Raw genomic sequence first — 17,067 nt, 5'->3', positions numbered from 1 at the left:
GATAAATCAGCCACAAAGAAACTCTGTGTACACAAGCAGCAGAAATCTCTGGCCTGCTTCACCACCGAGCTTCGCACTCTAAAACAAGAGAGGCTGCCTAGAAAGAAACTGGCCTAAAAAAAGTCACTGAACAAGACAGGCCGAAATGGGACCAACGCAGAACAAACTATAGCAGATCCATGGTTCTCGCAAAGAAAACCTATTTCTCATCACTTATTGCCAATGGACAGAACAGTACAAAAGAACTATTCAGAATCTACAACCTCTTCCTGCAACTGAATGCGCAGCATGACAGACTGCTACGTTCCACTGACAAAGGCAAAAATTGTGTGTGTCACTTTGCTGACAAAATCCTGAAAATCCAATAGACGATTCAAACACCTGGACACCAGATGAACCAACACTGGACTAGTGTCTCACTGTCTCATTTCCAAGAAGTCTCAAATCACCAGATTATAAAGATCATCTCCAATGTCAACCCCTGTCTAGCTAGGCAAAGCAGCCAAACTTGGCCTGTCTAGTTGGATTGCCCAGTTGGTGAACCACTCTCTAACTAAGGGTTTCATACCAGCTGTGGTAAAAAGATCACTGCTTGCCCACTCCTCAAGAAAGCCTCCCTAGACCTCAAGATATTGGACAAATTCAGACCCATCTCAAATACCCCACTCTTGGCCAAAATCATGGAAAACGAAGCCTTTCATCAACTCCTGAAATAGAGGATCAGGCATTGGTATAACAGGTCCAGTTTTGAAATGGTTTTGGTCAATCCTAACGGGCAAAACACAACAGGACATTTTGGGTGACTCCTCTCCTCCTGTCAAACACCCATCCTGCGGAGTAGCACAGAGATCCATCCTCTCTCTCTAACTCTGTTCAACATCCACCTCCAGCCACTGACTGAGGTGATCAGGAAGTCCGAGCTCCAATCTTTATGTCATTGAGAATTGAGAGAAGCACAGCCACACAAAAGATTAACAACTTCCTTACAGAAATCTGAAAATGGGCTGCCTCCAACAAACTGAAGCTAAATCCCACCAAAACCAGAGCTAAAACCTGGATCTTGAAAATGTTAAGTCCGAAGCCTGGGTATCCTTCTGGCTATCAAACCTAACATTAGGGATTTTGTTTTGGTCTGGTTTTTTTTTTTTTTTTTTCATTTTGGGTTGTTTTAATTGGTTTTCGGTTAATTTAATGTTTATTTCAGTTCAGTTCATTCGCCAAACTGAAATAAACATTAAAATAAAAACCCTAAAACATAAAAATGAACCGAAATGGGGCCTCATGGGTCAACACTCCTCCCCCCCCCCTTTCAGCTGCTGCCCTCATTGCCTCATGTGAGCCAAGGCCTTCCCTGGCTCCTTCACTCCCTCCCTCCTCCACAAGACAGCCAGGGCCAGGGCCAGGGCCTCCTCAACCTCCACTTAGCCTATAGCCATAAAACAAAATGGCGCCGGCCTCAGGGCCTGCCCTGCGCCATTGTGCAGCGGAAGCAGGCGAGGCAGGAGACTGGGGACCAAGACCCTGCAGAAGAGGCAAGTGGGGGACCGAGGAGGCCCCATTTTAATTCCAGGGGGAGACGGTGGGAAGTTCCTTGGAGATCTTGTGGTTTTTTTTTTTGTTTTGTCTTGGGGGGGGGGGGGCGGGTTGGATATTTTCAGGTAAGTCGATTTTTGTTTCATTCCATTCATAAAGAACTGAAAATCGACTTTTTCATTACAAAAAGTGCATTTGTTTAAAACTAATGCAGATCTCAATCTAAACATGGAAACTCAAAGAATGCCTTCTACCATCTCCTGCGACTAAAGCAAATAAAACCATAGCTTGGCCACTTTAATCAAGGTACGCCTCCTTTCCTGACTACAGTAATGCCACTCACTGTATGTACAGTATGTCTCCCATAAAAACTGCTAAAATGTCTACAGTTAGTGCAAAACACCATGGCATGAATACTACAGGGACACATTAGCCCGTTCTCCAGAACCTACATTGGCCGCCAGTCCCCTACCAGGCTCTACTCAAAGCTCTCTGCATTGCCTTCAAGTCAATAAAGGATCAAGCCCCAACTTACATGAAGGATTGCCTGTTCCCTTGCAAACCCTCCTGCAGATTAAGATCCAAAAAAATAAACACTCCTACAACTTCTTCTGCCTAAAGACTCCAGGCTGGCCCAGTCCCATACGCATGCCTTCTCCTCATTCATCCCCGGGCTCTAGCGTGCTCTCTCATCAGAGGCTACTGACATTCTGCCATGCAGTAAAGACCTGGCTGGTTTGCCAAGCTTACCCTCCTCAGTCAGTGGCATCCCCCTGACTGCCAAGCGAAAAACACTCTCTCATACCTCTGATCCTATCACCTCTCCTTTTTCTACTGGTTTTCTACCATTTGCTCTGATGTGTTATATATCCACACTATAGTCTCTGTGTGTGGTGCTGAGAGCATGTATTATGTTTCATGCATCATTTTGTGTGCCACATTTTCTGTAATCCTGTGCCATGCTCAAAATACACCAAGAAACAAATCTTTGTAATAGTAATAATAAAGAAATATTTCAGATTTGCAAAACACAGACAATATTAAAAACACGCTTCAGTAAGGATGTGCAGTTTCAGGGTTCTTTTATTTTTGGTGGGAAAGTTCAGGTTTCATTCATTTAATGTTTATTTTAGTTTGGTTCATTTGCTGAACCAAAATAAACCTTAAAAACCCTCCAAAACAGAAAACTGAGGCAAAATAAGGCTTCCAGGGGGCCCTCCGACCCCCTTCCGCTTCCTGAAACATTTGTCAGAGCCGGGGTCCATCCTGGCTTTCACCACTCCCGTGGAGGTCCTGAATAGAGAAAGAGGCAGGAGCGGTGCCCACTCACTAATGCCTCACTAGTGTGTTTTGGAAAAGGACACCGGCTGGCCCTGGCGCCATAGTGACCTCAAGACGGCACTGGTCTCAGGGCCGGCCGGCACCATTTCGTCGTACAGCCTTACAAAGGGACATTACGGCCACCTTCCAGAATAAAATACTTCCGAGACTCTTCAGAAGGCACAACGATTATCATGCCAAAGCAACAGGTGCTCTAGCACAGACATGGGAGATTAACGCTTTGTACATATTCCTACTATGGGCAGCCATCCCTCGAGTCACCCAAAAGATCTGACTGCATCACTTGCGGGCAATTCTCATTGCTCCATGTTGACTGAGGAAGCCCTACGGCCTCCTTCCAAACCATTTTACTCCTCACTAAATCCAGATCTTCTGTCAGAAGGACAAATCCTTCATCCTGATCCTGTATTTCTGAACCTGACAGCAAGGAGGTTGAGAGGAAAAGAGAATCTCTCAAAGGATAGTAAGCCTTTTGACAGCAAGAAAACAGCTTACTAACAAAAGTAATTACAGTATTTGGCAAGTCTGAATGCTGTTGGGCCTTCCAAGGCGACTATCAAATCTAATTTAGAATTCCTATTCCTTCCAGGACACTGGAGATGCAGACTTTACCGAAGATTTTCAAAGCGAGCTTTAGAAAATCCTTGGGTGATTGGCCGAGTATGCATACACGCATTACCCAGCGCGAACTTACGCCTGCTCCCTTACCTTAGAGAACTATCATCCCAATTCCAGAACAAACCTCCAGACTTTTCTCTTCCACGCCCGGCCACGCTATTCCTCCCATCTTTATACATCTGTATCTTTTCTCTCAAGGGTCTACATTCTTAAGGCTACTTTTATTGGAAAAGGAGGTGTGCTTTAAAGACTCCTGTCTTCTCTATCACAACACATGCTCTACGCGGGGAGGGGAAAAACTCCAAAACTGAGGTGGGAACAGCCGAGAAGGCGACGACCTTTGGGGAGCTGAGAGCTCGGCATGAGACGGCAGCAGGGAGGAACTCTTAGGTCGGTCGTTCCTCAGCTACCCACAACCCGCGGTGTGAACTGATGTGGGAATTAACGAAGCAAAAAAACCGACAGTGAGAGAAAATTCCAGTTTTACCCCCAAGTCACTTTGCGTTGCCCCTTTTCTTCTTAAACAGTGAACTGTGTGGTCCCAGAGGGCAGGGCTATCCAGAGCTTGAGCTGCCTGCTGTGGAGGGGGCCTGGGGTAGGTGCTAGCATCCCTCTGCCCGGTCCCATCTGGGAGCCCCTGTCAACTGCTCTCAACCTAGGGGGGGCAGAGGACAGCTGGCTGTGTGCCAGTTAGAATACAAATGCAAATTATGAAGGAAGGAGCACATGTTTAAAACTTTAGCACCCTTCATGAGTTAAGGATGTGTGTACTTGAGTAAGAGTTCTGCACACCCATGACTGCCTTTCAGCTTTGTAGTGTTTTGTGACTACATCGAAATACATTAATTTAGTACGGTTCATGTCATCCCACAGTCATGGGAGGGGAAGTGAAGGAAACAGCTTGATCTTCACCTGGAACTGGAAAGAAGCAGCGATGTAAGTGCTACGATCATTAGACCCGCCCCCCCATGACGTCACTAACATTGGACAGTTAAGACAGCCTCAACACCAGGCGTCGCGCTCCGAAGGGGCGCGACAAAGGGGCTCTCCCCTTTGTGCACCCCTTCGTGCAAACCTTTGTGTATATGTAAAAATTTATATTTATGTTTCCTTTGTTAACTAAGCTGTTTCATTGTATTCAACTAAGGAATTTTTTCCTGCTTTTTCTGTTTCACTGTAAACCGGCATGATTTGCATTTAATGCAAGAATGTCGGTATATAAAAGTTAAAAATAAATAAATAAAATAACCACTCTTGTTATGAAACTCTGGCAAAGCTAATTTACCATTTAAAGACAGAAAAAAGCAGTGTGAAAGCGCTTCATGTTTGCAACGACAACAGGACTGGCAAATCCTTTCCCAGCAGCACAAGAAAGGCCCTCATGATGAATGAGGAGATTTCGGCGCTCCCTACCTGGAGGGGTCACTCGGTCCCGTTGGGTCGGTGTGTAGGGACTTAAGGTGAGCAGCAGGACGTACATGCAGAAGGAGAACATTCCCGCAAGAAATGCATAGAAAAAGAGGTAAAAGAGGAGAATCAAACCTGCAAATCAGACACGAGGCTTTTGTTAGTACAGAGGCAGCAAACATCCTTCCGCCTTGCAACAGCGAAGAAACATTCGTTTGTCTTAGCGAGGGAATAAAACAGTTTTGTAAGGGAGAAGCAAGTTCTTGCACCTCGGAATTGCTTCTGGCAAATCCAATCGTTTTAAAGTAATCAAACCATTTTGAGAAATGCACATATAATGCGGGCAATTTGAAAAGTCCTTGCCACAGGTAAAACAGGGCTGCTCTACACTTCCTCATCTGCGGGGGAACTTCCAAGCATATGTCCTTGCCCGCGTTAAATGTGCTTTGTAACTCACCTGCATTTGTGCTACCTAATTCAGGCGGGCTGTTTGAATAATGACCCCCCCCCCCCCCCCGGATGTTCGTAAAATCTCATCTGATGCGCATCAAGAATGGCCCTGGCTTTCGAGTTCCCTGGAATTAATTGCTACAACTCACGGCAAGGCCATCACTCCAGCAAGGTGCTGTAGCGTGCTTTCCAGCCAGCGCCATTAGTGATGAAGGTGAGCAAAAGGCTGAAGACGGGTTCCTTCCATTGAAAGATTCTCTCCCCCCCCCCACCCCCGCTGGCCTTGACATGCCAAGTCAGTCCTGACTGCCTAAAATCAGATTCCAGTGCACACTAGGCTTTTTCCTGATAAGCCAATGACAGAAGGACGAGTCCCAGAAGACAGTGGGGAAGGGAAGGTAGGAAAATCAGAACTGGCTTAGGCTGTCAGGACTGATCTGGCTCATACTGTATATTTGCCAGTGAATATTTGCCAGTACGTGGCAGAGAACTACCTCCAGAAGTTATCTTAAAAGGGTCATCATCAGGGAGGGACATTTGAAAATCTCTAAAAGTGAAATATTGTGATTCCGCTATTTAGCCACGCCCTGTATTTGCTTAGGCTTTTAATCGCATTGTTGGGTTTTGGGGCGGGGTGGGGTTTGCCCTTTTGCCCTTTTCCTTTTCATCGCCCTCCACAGATGGCATGCCCATGCAATTCTGGGAACCCTCACCAACCTGAGGTACCTCACCTGAGCTGCAACCTCAGCATCGCTCATGGGCCATCTGAGGCGTCTTCCCTCCCCAGACCTGAGCCCGATCAGCCCCAGTGGACCTGATGTTCAAACTTAGATCCCCAAAGCTGCAGTGCTGTGCATGAGCCACAGGGACAGCTGCCTTTTGCTTGCTTTTTTTCATCTATTTTTTTTTTTTTTACTTTTGGGTACCTGGTAACATGGTACCACAGTAAATGATGGCAGATAAAGACCAAAATGACCCATCCAGTTTGCCCAGTTGAGATTCGTCCATCTTGGGTAGATGCACATCCCAACACCAGTTGTCTCCTGTCCTGTGTCTTTTACCGACTTTTCCTATCCTTTTCCTACTACTGCCCTCCATATCCTTCCCAAGCGTGCCCAAAATCCATTAGCAGGATGGCCTCCACTACCTGCACTGGTAAGCCATGTCAGGCCCTGCCATTTCCACCTCTGATTCTTACAATACTTGAGCCAACAAGGATGGATGTGAAGAGCACAGGTAGCAGCTCTCTGCAACAGATTAGCAAGCAACTGGCTCAGCAGGACGAGGCAAGCTGGTTGTTCAATTTGCATATCTTTCCTGCTGCTGCGCAAATGTTAACATGTCTGAAATCCTCATTTTAGCAACTGCATCAGTGACCTTTCTACCATAAAAGAAGACTTTTCCATTTTATTCTGCTCCGTTATAAATGATTTTGCAGTCAAATGAGGAAGAACGACTGGTTGTAGTTCCAAGATTTTGCATCTGAAAACATTTGTTAGCTTAAACTTGGCATTATCTCTAGCCAATTACTTTACTGGAGGATTTTTAACAAATTTAATTTTTGGCATGCTAAAATGGTTCTGAAAACTTCTCTGGCAATAATCAGTTGATTGGCTTTCTGTAATATTTCTTTTCATTCCCAGCATCTGCTGCATACTTTGGAAAGAAGCAAGCAGTATAAAATGTAGCTGAATGTATTTTTGGGATATAGCGTGCAGACTTGTATTTTGATGTTACATTTGGATTTTTTTTTTCACATTACTAATATCCTACGCACTTTGCAATTTTCGGTCTCAGGAGAGCAGAAGCTAGGAATAAAAAGAAGCGACTTAGGAAATAAAACAAAGCTGTGATGTAAACATTACCCTAGAGAATTATCATCCCAGTTCCAGAACAAACCTCAAGAAAGCAGATGTGAACTCTTCCCCCTTGCATTTCATGCTGATGGGAATTTTCAGAAACAGAAACTGCATGGGCCTGTCATTAAAGGTCTAGATAGAAGGAGACACGCTGAGAAGCATTTCTCTACAGATACCATTTTGGCCATGGAAAACGTTTCACTATATTACAGGTCAGAATAATGGCATGGGAGTCAGCAGAATTGTAACCTTAGCCAAGTCACTTGAGCTCCTATTGTTGTTGGTACCGATGCAATAAGCTGAGCGTTACATTTTTTTTAACTCCCGATGCAGTAAACTAATGTTAGGAAAATGCATCAGGATTTAAAAAATAAACAAAAAAAACTGTAAAATGTGCATTTGATATTGGCCAAATGCACATTTTAACTCAGGAAAGTGGCTGCCTAGCTCCTCTGAGCTGCCAATCTGGGCTTGGAGCAGCCTGCGCCGAACCGTTCTTGGCCGGCACCATGCCTGAGGTCTCTGCCCAGTCCAACCTGATCGTACTTGCTTCTCTAGGCGGTTACCGCTCAGGAGTCCACCGTGCCCGTATCCTGCACCATCCCCTCCCCAACCATTTCTATTCAGCACATGGATGCGTCTTCCTCCCTCCCTCCTCCGCCGCCCCTTCTCTCTCTCTTTTCATGACACATGAGAGCGTTCCTCTCTCCCACTTCCAGCCCCACTGCAAACAATAAGAAAAGTGATGCGGGGGCCCTCACTTCCTGTTGTTCTTTAACCTTCATTGATGATGGGTTTTTTTAATTTATTTACTGTAACTCAGAAAAGTGGCTGCGGAACCCCTCCTCCGAGGTGCCGATCGAGCAGCCTGCGCCGAACCGTTCTCGGCCGGCACCGTGCCCGAAGTCTCTGCCCAGCCCGCCCCGATCCAGTGCAGTAGCACTGAAAACATAACTCCATCTCTGACCTGGAGTTAACCTTCCAGCACTAACAAAATGACAGCCAGCCCCAACACACTGCTCTGCATCGAGGAGTGATGCTTAATGCCTTATTTGCATGGGATTTCCTTGCGAGGGCAATAAGTTTTACTCCCATTTTAGAATGCTCATTTTGTGAGCATAAAACTCCTTGCTACATCGGCAGTAAAGTTTACACTCATAAAATGAGCACTGAAGTGCAGGCAATGCACTGCATTGGCCAATGCACCTTTCTGCATCGGCCCCTTAAATTATTAAACTTTTTGTTTACCTGTATGCAATTTGTTGTCCAGAGCCCTGACTTAGGGCGCTATATAAATGTTAAAATAATCGTCTCAGAGTCCTGCTGAGAGGGAATGAGTTAAAGTGAGCAGAGGAGGGATGACCTTTTGGTTCTTCAAGACTGCCAGGGAAAAAAGCTTGTGCTATCATTGAGTGGAGCTACTGAACCTCAGTCATTGCCCAGCAACTTCATCTCTTGAAAACCCCACACAATAATCCCCCTGTCCGGCTACTTCAACCTCCCTTGAGTTAACAATCGAGCACGTGTCACCTAAAGCAAACATTATGAAAACAGATGTAGAAGCAGTGGAAAAGACTTGGTCCAGAGGAAAATTAGCATGAGCATAAAAGTAAAAATTAAAACAGCAAAACCATTTATTAAATCTGCTATTGAAACTGCTTAAGGTCTATAAAAAAAACAAATACAACGTCAAGCTTTTGAAAAATCAGGCATAGGCTAAAACTATACAAGGTCCAAGGGGTTCTAGTGGATTGGGCTTGCGGCCAACAAGAAACCATTTTTTGAGGGTTTCACAGTGTTTTTATCTAAGAGTCACATATGAGGAGGATAAAATCCATATCTTCAGGAGCAGATAATCACCGACTGGACAGCTAGAGGAGCTCTAATACCAAAGAAAGTTTAACCATCTGGGACTACTTGAGAACCCTTGATCCCATGTCTCTGGGGAATCTCTTTAAAGTCATTACAGTCTCATATTTTCCTATATTTTTGGCCTTTGCACCACAAACACAGCCAAAAACTCAAATAGCAGCTGTCATAAAACCAGTCATTCAGCAAAACAGAAACTGTTTGTGAAGGCCAAGAAAAAAAGACGAGCCATCATAGATGCCCCACTAACGGCATGGCCTGCACAGGACCAAGCCTGCAAGGACCAAGTCACCCAAAATGCATATGTTCCTTTTATTTATCTTCATGATCCAGTTAATATATTTATTCTTACTAGAGAAAGGATATACTCCAGGCTGGAGTGTTACTGCAGTTGTGCAGTTGCCTTGTATGACATTGCACTAACATATGTTTCCTTGGTGAAAAATAAGAAAATGAACTTGGACACATCCTCTTTATTACTGTCAGAATATTTGTTTAATAACTTTTCCCTGTTTCAAAAGATTGTAGCACGTATATTTCACTCACACTCTTCCTTCACATTACACAAAGCATCACAACCAAACCCTGTTCGTACACGAACTGACACCACAGACTACAAATAAAATAATATAATTATTTACAAAATATCAAAAGAAAAAGTAAAAACAACACTTTTTTAAGGGCTGAAAGGATGATAATTAGGGTGAGGGGTGCTTGGGTGTCCCTCTTTGCTGTTGCTGCTTGGTGAGATGGGGGTTCTCCTCTCATCCTCTGGTTGGAGCTGTGGCTGCTCCTGAAGCTGCAGGAGCAGCATGAAATGGTATAGATGCAAAAAAAAAAAAAAAAAAGCATAAGAGAGGGAGTAATTAACTCCTTCCTAAAACCCTGCATAAACTCATACAGTGCCCATACTGAACACCATGAGAGATAGAGAGATGAAAGGAAGAGACCAAGCAGGACACAGTGACAGATACACAATAAATAGAAGGGAAGTATTTGTACTACTTTGGATCTGCTGAATACTCCTTGAGTAATCTCATTTTTAAATGCCAATGAACTATACTGATACCTGTTTTTGTGTGACCCATTATATCTATTACTTAACTGTCTAACTCGCTTTCAATTCTCCTGCTGGAAAAGCGTGTCATAAATTGTGGAAAAATTATGAAAGCATTATTTAATGTGAAGAACTTTGTCACGTGATACAAATTAGTGGAAAAAAGATAATCACTAATATAACTAATGTAATTGCTTGACATAAGGCCTATAAGTTATGAAAATAAATATGCCGTTTTTCTTAGCTTGCTTGTAACAAGAAACAAGTCATGAGATCAGATACAGTGGACCCTCGAGTTACAACCGGCTTGACATACGAACAACTTGGGTTACAACCAAAATTTTAGTTTTGAGTTACAACCAAAGTCTTGAGTTACAATCTGAATGCCAGCCAAGGTCATGTGTATCCGCTCGTGCATGCGGTTACTTCTAATTGGGTGTTTTTGTTCCTGTCAATCGTGTTTTTTTGGGCTTGGTGGGTGGGACTTCTGCTCTGCTGTTGCAGTGATTGGTTGCTGCTGCTGCCGATGAGGCCTGTCCATCTCAGGCGCACCCAGAGCTGCAAATGTTCACAGGAACACATAGGCAGACCCGGCACGGCATTGCAGCAAGCAACAGCATCACTGGTGACCAAGGAAGCTTCTGTGCAGCAGCAGAAAGGGAGTGTAGCACTCAGCTGGCTACAGCAAGGTGTCAGGAAGGGAGGAATGAGTATGTTGGGAGGAGGAAATGAGTGTTTGGAGGCCAGAGATTTGGTCTGAGGGGGTGGGGAGGGGGAATCCTCCCCCTCCTCCCTTCCTGCAAGCCAAAGATGTCAACTTGAATGGTGCATACAGTATGAAACTGTTGTTTCTGGTGGGCTAGGCACATTTTATAACTTTTTGGTGAGTACAATAGGAAAACTATAGGTGTTTCTGGTAATTTCGCACATTATACAACCCTTTTTTATTATGAAAATGTTAGGTAAGGGGTGCTTTGGGAGGTTCAGAACACATTATGGGTATTTCCATTATTTCTTATGGAAAAAATAGTCTTGACTTACAACCAACTTGAGTTAATACCAGCCCTCTGGAACGAATTGAGTTCATAAGTCAAGGGTCCACTGTATATTAATGAGCAGTTACTCATGAGGCTAACTGTGCAGATACCAGGGAAAACAGGACATCAGAAACCTAACCACACCTCACCGTTGCTGATATGGTTAGCACAGACAGTTGATGCTTCAACAAAGACAAGAACATATGGGAGTAGCCCAGTGAAGAAACTGGGACTTTGGTCTTTTATGTTAATTTTCTTGACCAATGTCAAGACAGACTGGTTAGAACAGTTCAGAATTAAAGCTTGTTGGATATTAAAGTGACTGATGACCTGTTCCTGATCTCCAGTGCTGTGTTTCCGATTTTCCAAGATATGTAAAACTCACACTGAAAACTGTGAGGGGAAGTATCTTTGTGTTATTGTTTGTAAGGTTTTGGGTGGACTCTTGGACGCTGTGGCAGATGACCATGCCCACGGGGGGAAGTCCCGTGAGGGGCCACAGGTCAGGCTCAGCTTTAGGACACACAACACAGAATTATCTTTTATTAAACAGAGTTGAGAAGCCACCAGAGGTGGCAGTAGTGAGTAGAGATGAAGCCCAGCTGGGCTTGTAGTCCCTTAGGACACTGGAACAGTGATCCCTCAAAAGATGTGCTGTAGTGGAGAGAAACTGAGATACTGAGTATAGTGGAGCATACACAGGGTTCTGGTAAAGAGCCTCGTTGGTTGATTACTCACACAGCGGTTGATTACTCACACAGCGGTTTCTCCCAGAAGGTAACACAGAAGCTGGAATAGAGGCAGGGCCTCGAGGAGCGAGTACCTGGTTCCAGGGAACAGCTCTGAGAGAATATAGATAGTAAATCACTGATGGTGTAGGCAGCGGATTCTTCCAAGCAGAAGTAAGCTCAGGCAGCAAGTCCGGGAACATGGGCCCTCGAGGAGCGAGTACCAGTTCCAGACAGCGACCTGAAAGAAAAGAGAAAGGCCCCCGAGGAGCGGGTACCCCAATAGAGTAAGTCCAATTAAGGAGAGGCAGAATAGTTAGGTATGGAGAGCGAATCCCATCCGTAAGGAGTCCCTTGCTAACTCGAATAGCTAGCAAACAGAGTAGGCTTTTGTATCCGGGATGCGTGACGTCATCACAGGGGGACGCCCCTGAGGTTCGCGCCAAAGAAACAATAAGAAGCAGGGTTGCGCGGTGCGCACGCCCTATGGCAGCTGAACAACATGGTGGGATGCAGCGCCCAAGCCGGACTGGGGACGCCGGAGAGGACGGCAGGCAGACGCCGTGGCAGCCAGACGTCTATCAACCGTGGGAGGAGCCACCAAAGAGGTAAGGAGGGCGGAGTGGAGACATCGGGCAGCGACAGTCGTAACACTTTGTACACACTCTTAATGCATAATCTAATCTTTTATGCTTTCATTGCTTATTGTCAAAATTATAAGTAAAATGTCTATACTTATAAATAAGTGTGTTGTGTAATACACCCATTACATAAATAAAACGATGCTGATGATAATGATTATGATGATGAAAGAAGAACAATAATGAAAGTGATAACACTATAACTAATGATGTCCAAATGTGTAGTTTGCACAACTTTGAAAAACATGAACATCGACACGACATGGAATGGATTTTCTCACTTCCCATCTTGGTATTAAATAGAAAACATATACTCCTTGGCTGACACCTACCACTATATGCATGTATAATGGATGATCCACCAATAAACAATCAGTGTGAACATGCAACAATTTGGCTGGCATCACTTGCATGAAACACAAAGAAATTGTACTGTCACATGCACTATAGCCAAACTGCATGTCAATTCACACTTGCAAATGGACATTTGTACACAGCCGTGCAAGCATCTGAACCCACTAACTTAACTATATTGGGCTCACTGCTGTACTGAATGCATCAGATCTGCACTGCTGGCACAAAGAACCCTCTCAACCCTCCTGCAGCAACCAGATGTAACCTGGGATGAGATCTAATGGTCAGGGTGCTTTGGCTGCTCCCTCTAAACAGGACTATCACAAGACAAATGCACAGGTAGGATACCTCAACTAGAATGCTCAACCAAGCATTCTTATAACTTCAGCTAGCTGAATTCCATCCAATGATCCCTTCATTGGTAACCCCCTAGAGAATGCTCATGTTATTTATTTATCTTTATGCAGTCTAAAATTAAAAACCTAACCTTATGCCTAGCATCTGTTCTCCAGCCTACATTAGGCTCCGTTATTTTTACATTATGTTGTTAACCCCATTTATCTGTATCCAAGTTATAACTACCTGTTTATTGTAAGACATCAACGTGTCATTGTTATTGTTTAGAATGTAAACCGACTTGATTAGTAATTCTAAGAACATAAGAACATAAGAAATTGCCATGCTGGGTCAGACCAAGGGTCCATCAAGCCCAGCATCCTGTTTCCAACAGAGGCCAAACCAGGCCACAAGAACCTGGCAATTACCCAAACACCTAGAAGATCCCATGCTACTGATGCAATTAATAGCAGTGACTATTCCCTAAGTAAACTTGATTAATAGCAGTTAATGGACTTCTCTTCCAAGAACTTATCCAAACCTTTTTTGAACCCAGCTACACTAACTGCACTAACCACATCCTCTGGCAACAAATTCCAGAGATTTATTGTGCGTTGAGTGAAAAAGAATTTTCTCCGATTAGTCTTAAATGTGCTACTTGCTAACTTCATGGAATGCCCCCTAGTCCTTCTATTATTCGAAAGTGTAAATAACCGAGTCACATCTACTCGTTCAAGACCTCTCATGATCTTAAAGACCTCTATGATATCCCCCCTCAGCCGTCTCTTCTCCAAGCTGAACAGCCCTAACCTCTTCAGCCTTTCCTCATAGGGGAGCTGTTCCATCCCCTTTATCATTTTGGTTGCCCTTCTCTGTACCTTCTCCATTGCAACTATATCTTTTTTGAGATACGGCGACCAGAATTGTACACAGTATTCAAGGTGTGGTCTCACCATGGAGCGATATAGAGGCATTATGACATTTTCCTTTTTATTAACCATTCCCTTCCTAATAATTCCTAACATTTTATTTGCTTTTTTGACTGCTGCAGCACACTGAGCTGACGATTTCAATGTATTATCTACTATGACGCCTAGATCTCTTTCTTGGGTGGTAGCTCCTAATATGGAACCTAACATTGTGTAACTACAGCTAGGGTTATTTTTCCCTATATGCAACACCTTGCACTTGTCCACATTAAATTTCATCTGCCATTTGGATGCCCAATCTTCCAGTCTTGCAAGGTCCTCCTGTAATGTATCACAGTCTGCTTGTGATTTAACTACTCTGAATAATTTTGTATCATCTGCAAATTTGATAACGTCACTCATCGTATTCCTTTCCAGATCATTGATATATATATTGAAAAGCACCGGTCCAAGTACAGATCCCTGAGGCACTCCACTGTTTACCCTTTTCCACTGAGAAAATTGACCATTTAGTCCTACTCTCTGTTTCCTGTCTTTTAACCAGTTTGTAATCCACGAAAGGACATCGCCTCCTATCCCATGACTTTTTAGTTTTCGTAGAAGCCTCTCATGAGGGACTTTGTCAAACGCCTTCTGAAAATCCAAATACACTACATCTACCGGTTCACCTTTATCCACATGTTTATTAACCCCTTCAAAAAAATGAAGCAGGTTTGTTAGGCAAGACTTCCCTTGGGTAAATCCATGTTGACTGTGTCCCATTAAATCATGTCTTTCTATATGCTCTACAATTTTGATCTTGAGGATAGTTTCCACTATTTTTCCCGGCACTGAAGTTAGGCTCACTGGTCTATAGTTCTGTTACTGGTCTATAGTTCTGTTACTGGAAAATCGGTATATAAAAGTGCTAAATAAATAAATAAATAGATTACCAATCCTCAGTTTATGTTTTGTACAAATTTTCATCCAGTATAAAGACACAAAGAGACGTACTTACAGAGTGGCGTAGGAGGAGGAGTCTCCTCTTCGAGTTAATTATTGGTATTGCTACACCTCCTTCCCAGTGGCTCTGGAGCACAAGCTGCAGGTTGCAGGGAGGGGCCACATCAGCCATTGCCCTCTGATGAGTGAAGAAATTATATAAATCATGCGAGGGGTATGGGATGACCACCAGAGTGGAGCTGCAGATTAATTCAAAGGGTCCTTGTCCATTTCACAGAGCTCATACCATAACTGATTTTTAAATATGGCTTCCATGGTAGGATGCGAGATATGATTTCCTGACCACTTGTCCTAGCAATGAAGGCATCTTGATAAAATGTGCATGTGTGTGACAGATCAAGTTGTTTTATGAACATTTTCCCTAATATCTGTCCTTAGAAAGGAGACAATTTGGTTCCATATTAAACTTGGTAGCTCTGATTTTGCAAGAGTGCCATCCGAGTGGTTTCTGCCCAAGGATGAGATGAGAGCTCTAGCAGCAAGGTGTGCAGGTGTGCCCATGCTTCTGTGGATGCCTACAATGGCAATATACATCCAGTACAACTTCACTATAAATAACAGAAAGGAGAGGTCCGTGCATCTAGGACACATTCCTCTTCCTCACTGAGAAGTGTCATATCCAAAAGGCCACTCTTCCCCCATTCTCGCTCCCTTGAATAGTTTGCTCTGTATGGAGCAAAATGCTAACCGTAAGAATAGGACATAGGTCCACAGCACTTTTTGCAGAAGTCTTTTCTTGCAGAATATTTTTTTTCTTGTGGAATATTTTCCCTTCCAGAATCCGCAAGAAATTAATTCACTGGGGGAAAAGATGCAGGCCTTCAAAATTTTGCCAGCAAATTGACTAGCAAGCGTTTTGACTTTCCTTTTCCTACACAAAATACAAATTTGGCCCTTAATGCATGAGGAGGCAATTTTTAAAGTGACCAAGGTGACAAGCTCCCTGGTCGCAGCATTCTTTCACAATGCAGCTACTTTTACGCATTCCCAGGATCGTGTTTGAGTGGGGAGAGAAAACTACGCTGTATAGAATTGGATTCTCCAATTCCTGTCCAGGTATCTTGTTTCTCCCCCAGAACCCCCGACTGCACAGAGAGACAAAGGACGTGGCTACCGGTAGGCAATTTTCAAGGAGATCCAAGCCAAGTAACTTGCCTTGACTTATCAACGAAACCGCATGAGCTAAAGAAAAATAAAATAAACAATTTCTCTTCAAAAAGTGGCTAAACGCATGCAGGTGCATTGTGCCACTATTCCGTTGATTGAAATCTGCCCGATAATTTAGAAGAGCAAGACAGGATGGCTTTATGTTTCCCTCCTCCAGCAAGTGGCAGAAGGACTCGATAGTTATATTTCATGCACTTTTTAAAAACACTTTCATATTTGAAAGATTTATTTAGATAAGGATTATTGACAAAATCTTCTAGATTATATGGTAAATTACTGTGTCTGACCCCAGCTTATTTATTGTTAATTGTTACAGCTCTTTCCAGTAGCTTTGTAGAGCAGCAGGTCACATACAGTTTATTCTGGAAAACTATGACAGCTTGACTTTGATGCTGTGGGACTACTGTTGATGCGTCTTGGAGTAACCTTGCAGATGATATTGTTGCCAATGTGGACCCTTAGATCAAGGGGGAGTTGGTGCCACCTGCAGGGAGAAGCCCCTCAGGTCCCCACCATCGGCAGGTGGAGCTGGCTGAAGCAGAGGCCCAACTGGAGCTTCGCCAATACCAGCCCATGTTCCCCTTAGATTGAGCCTTCAGGTGCCAGGGTCAGCCGATCTTAAGTGCGAGCCTCTGTGGAGATGAAGATTCATTGCGAGAAGGTCGTGACAGGCCAGCACAGAGAAGAAGGTGAAGATAGGATAAGCCGCGCTCAAGACAGACAGCGAACCACAAGGTCG

At 44.0% G+C, this 17,067-nt stretch overlaps 1 protein-coding gene across 5 annotated transcripts in view; it reads right to left on the bottom strand.

The window, feature by feature from the left end:
- The window catches only part of ATP1B4 (ATPase Na+/K+ transporting family member beta 4), a 92,987-nt gene that overhangs the window by 26,795 nt on the left and 49,125 nt on the right, over positions 1-17,067 (bottom strand). For 4 of the 5 annotated variants that reach the window (XR_003857592.1, XM_029607841.1, XM_029607842.1 and 1 more), the window contains one exon: positions 4,906-5,034. The exons of the other annotated variant lie outside the window; for it this stretch is intronic. Coding sequence is in view for 3 of the 4 variants with exons in the window: in XM_029607841.1 (XP_029463701.1) it covers positions 4,906-5,034 (129 nt within the window). In the remaining variant the exon portion in view is untranslated. The remainder of the gene's footprint in view (positions 1-4,905; positions 5,035-17,067) is intronic. 5 annotated transcript variants of the gene reach the window in all.

Source organism: Rhinatrema bivittatum, chromosome 6, assembly GCF_901001135.1.
Source record: "Rhinatrema bivittatum chromosome 6, aRhiBiv1.1, whole genome shotgun sequence".
Classification (NCBI taxonomy): Eukaryota; Metazoa; Chordata; class Amphibia; order Gymnophiona; family Rhinatrematidae; genus Rhinatrema; species Rhinatrema bivittatum.
Note: the sequence above shows the minus strand (reverse complement) of the source record. Positions and strands in the feature narration are given on the sequence as shown.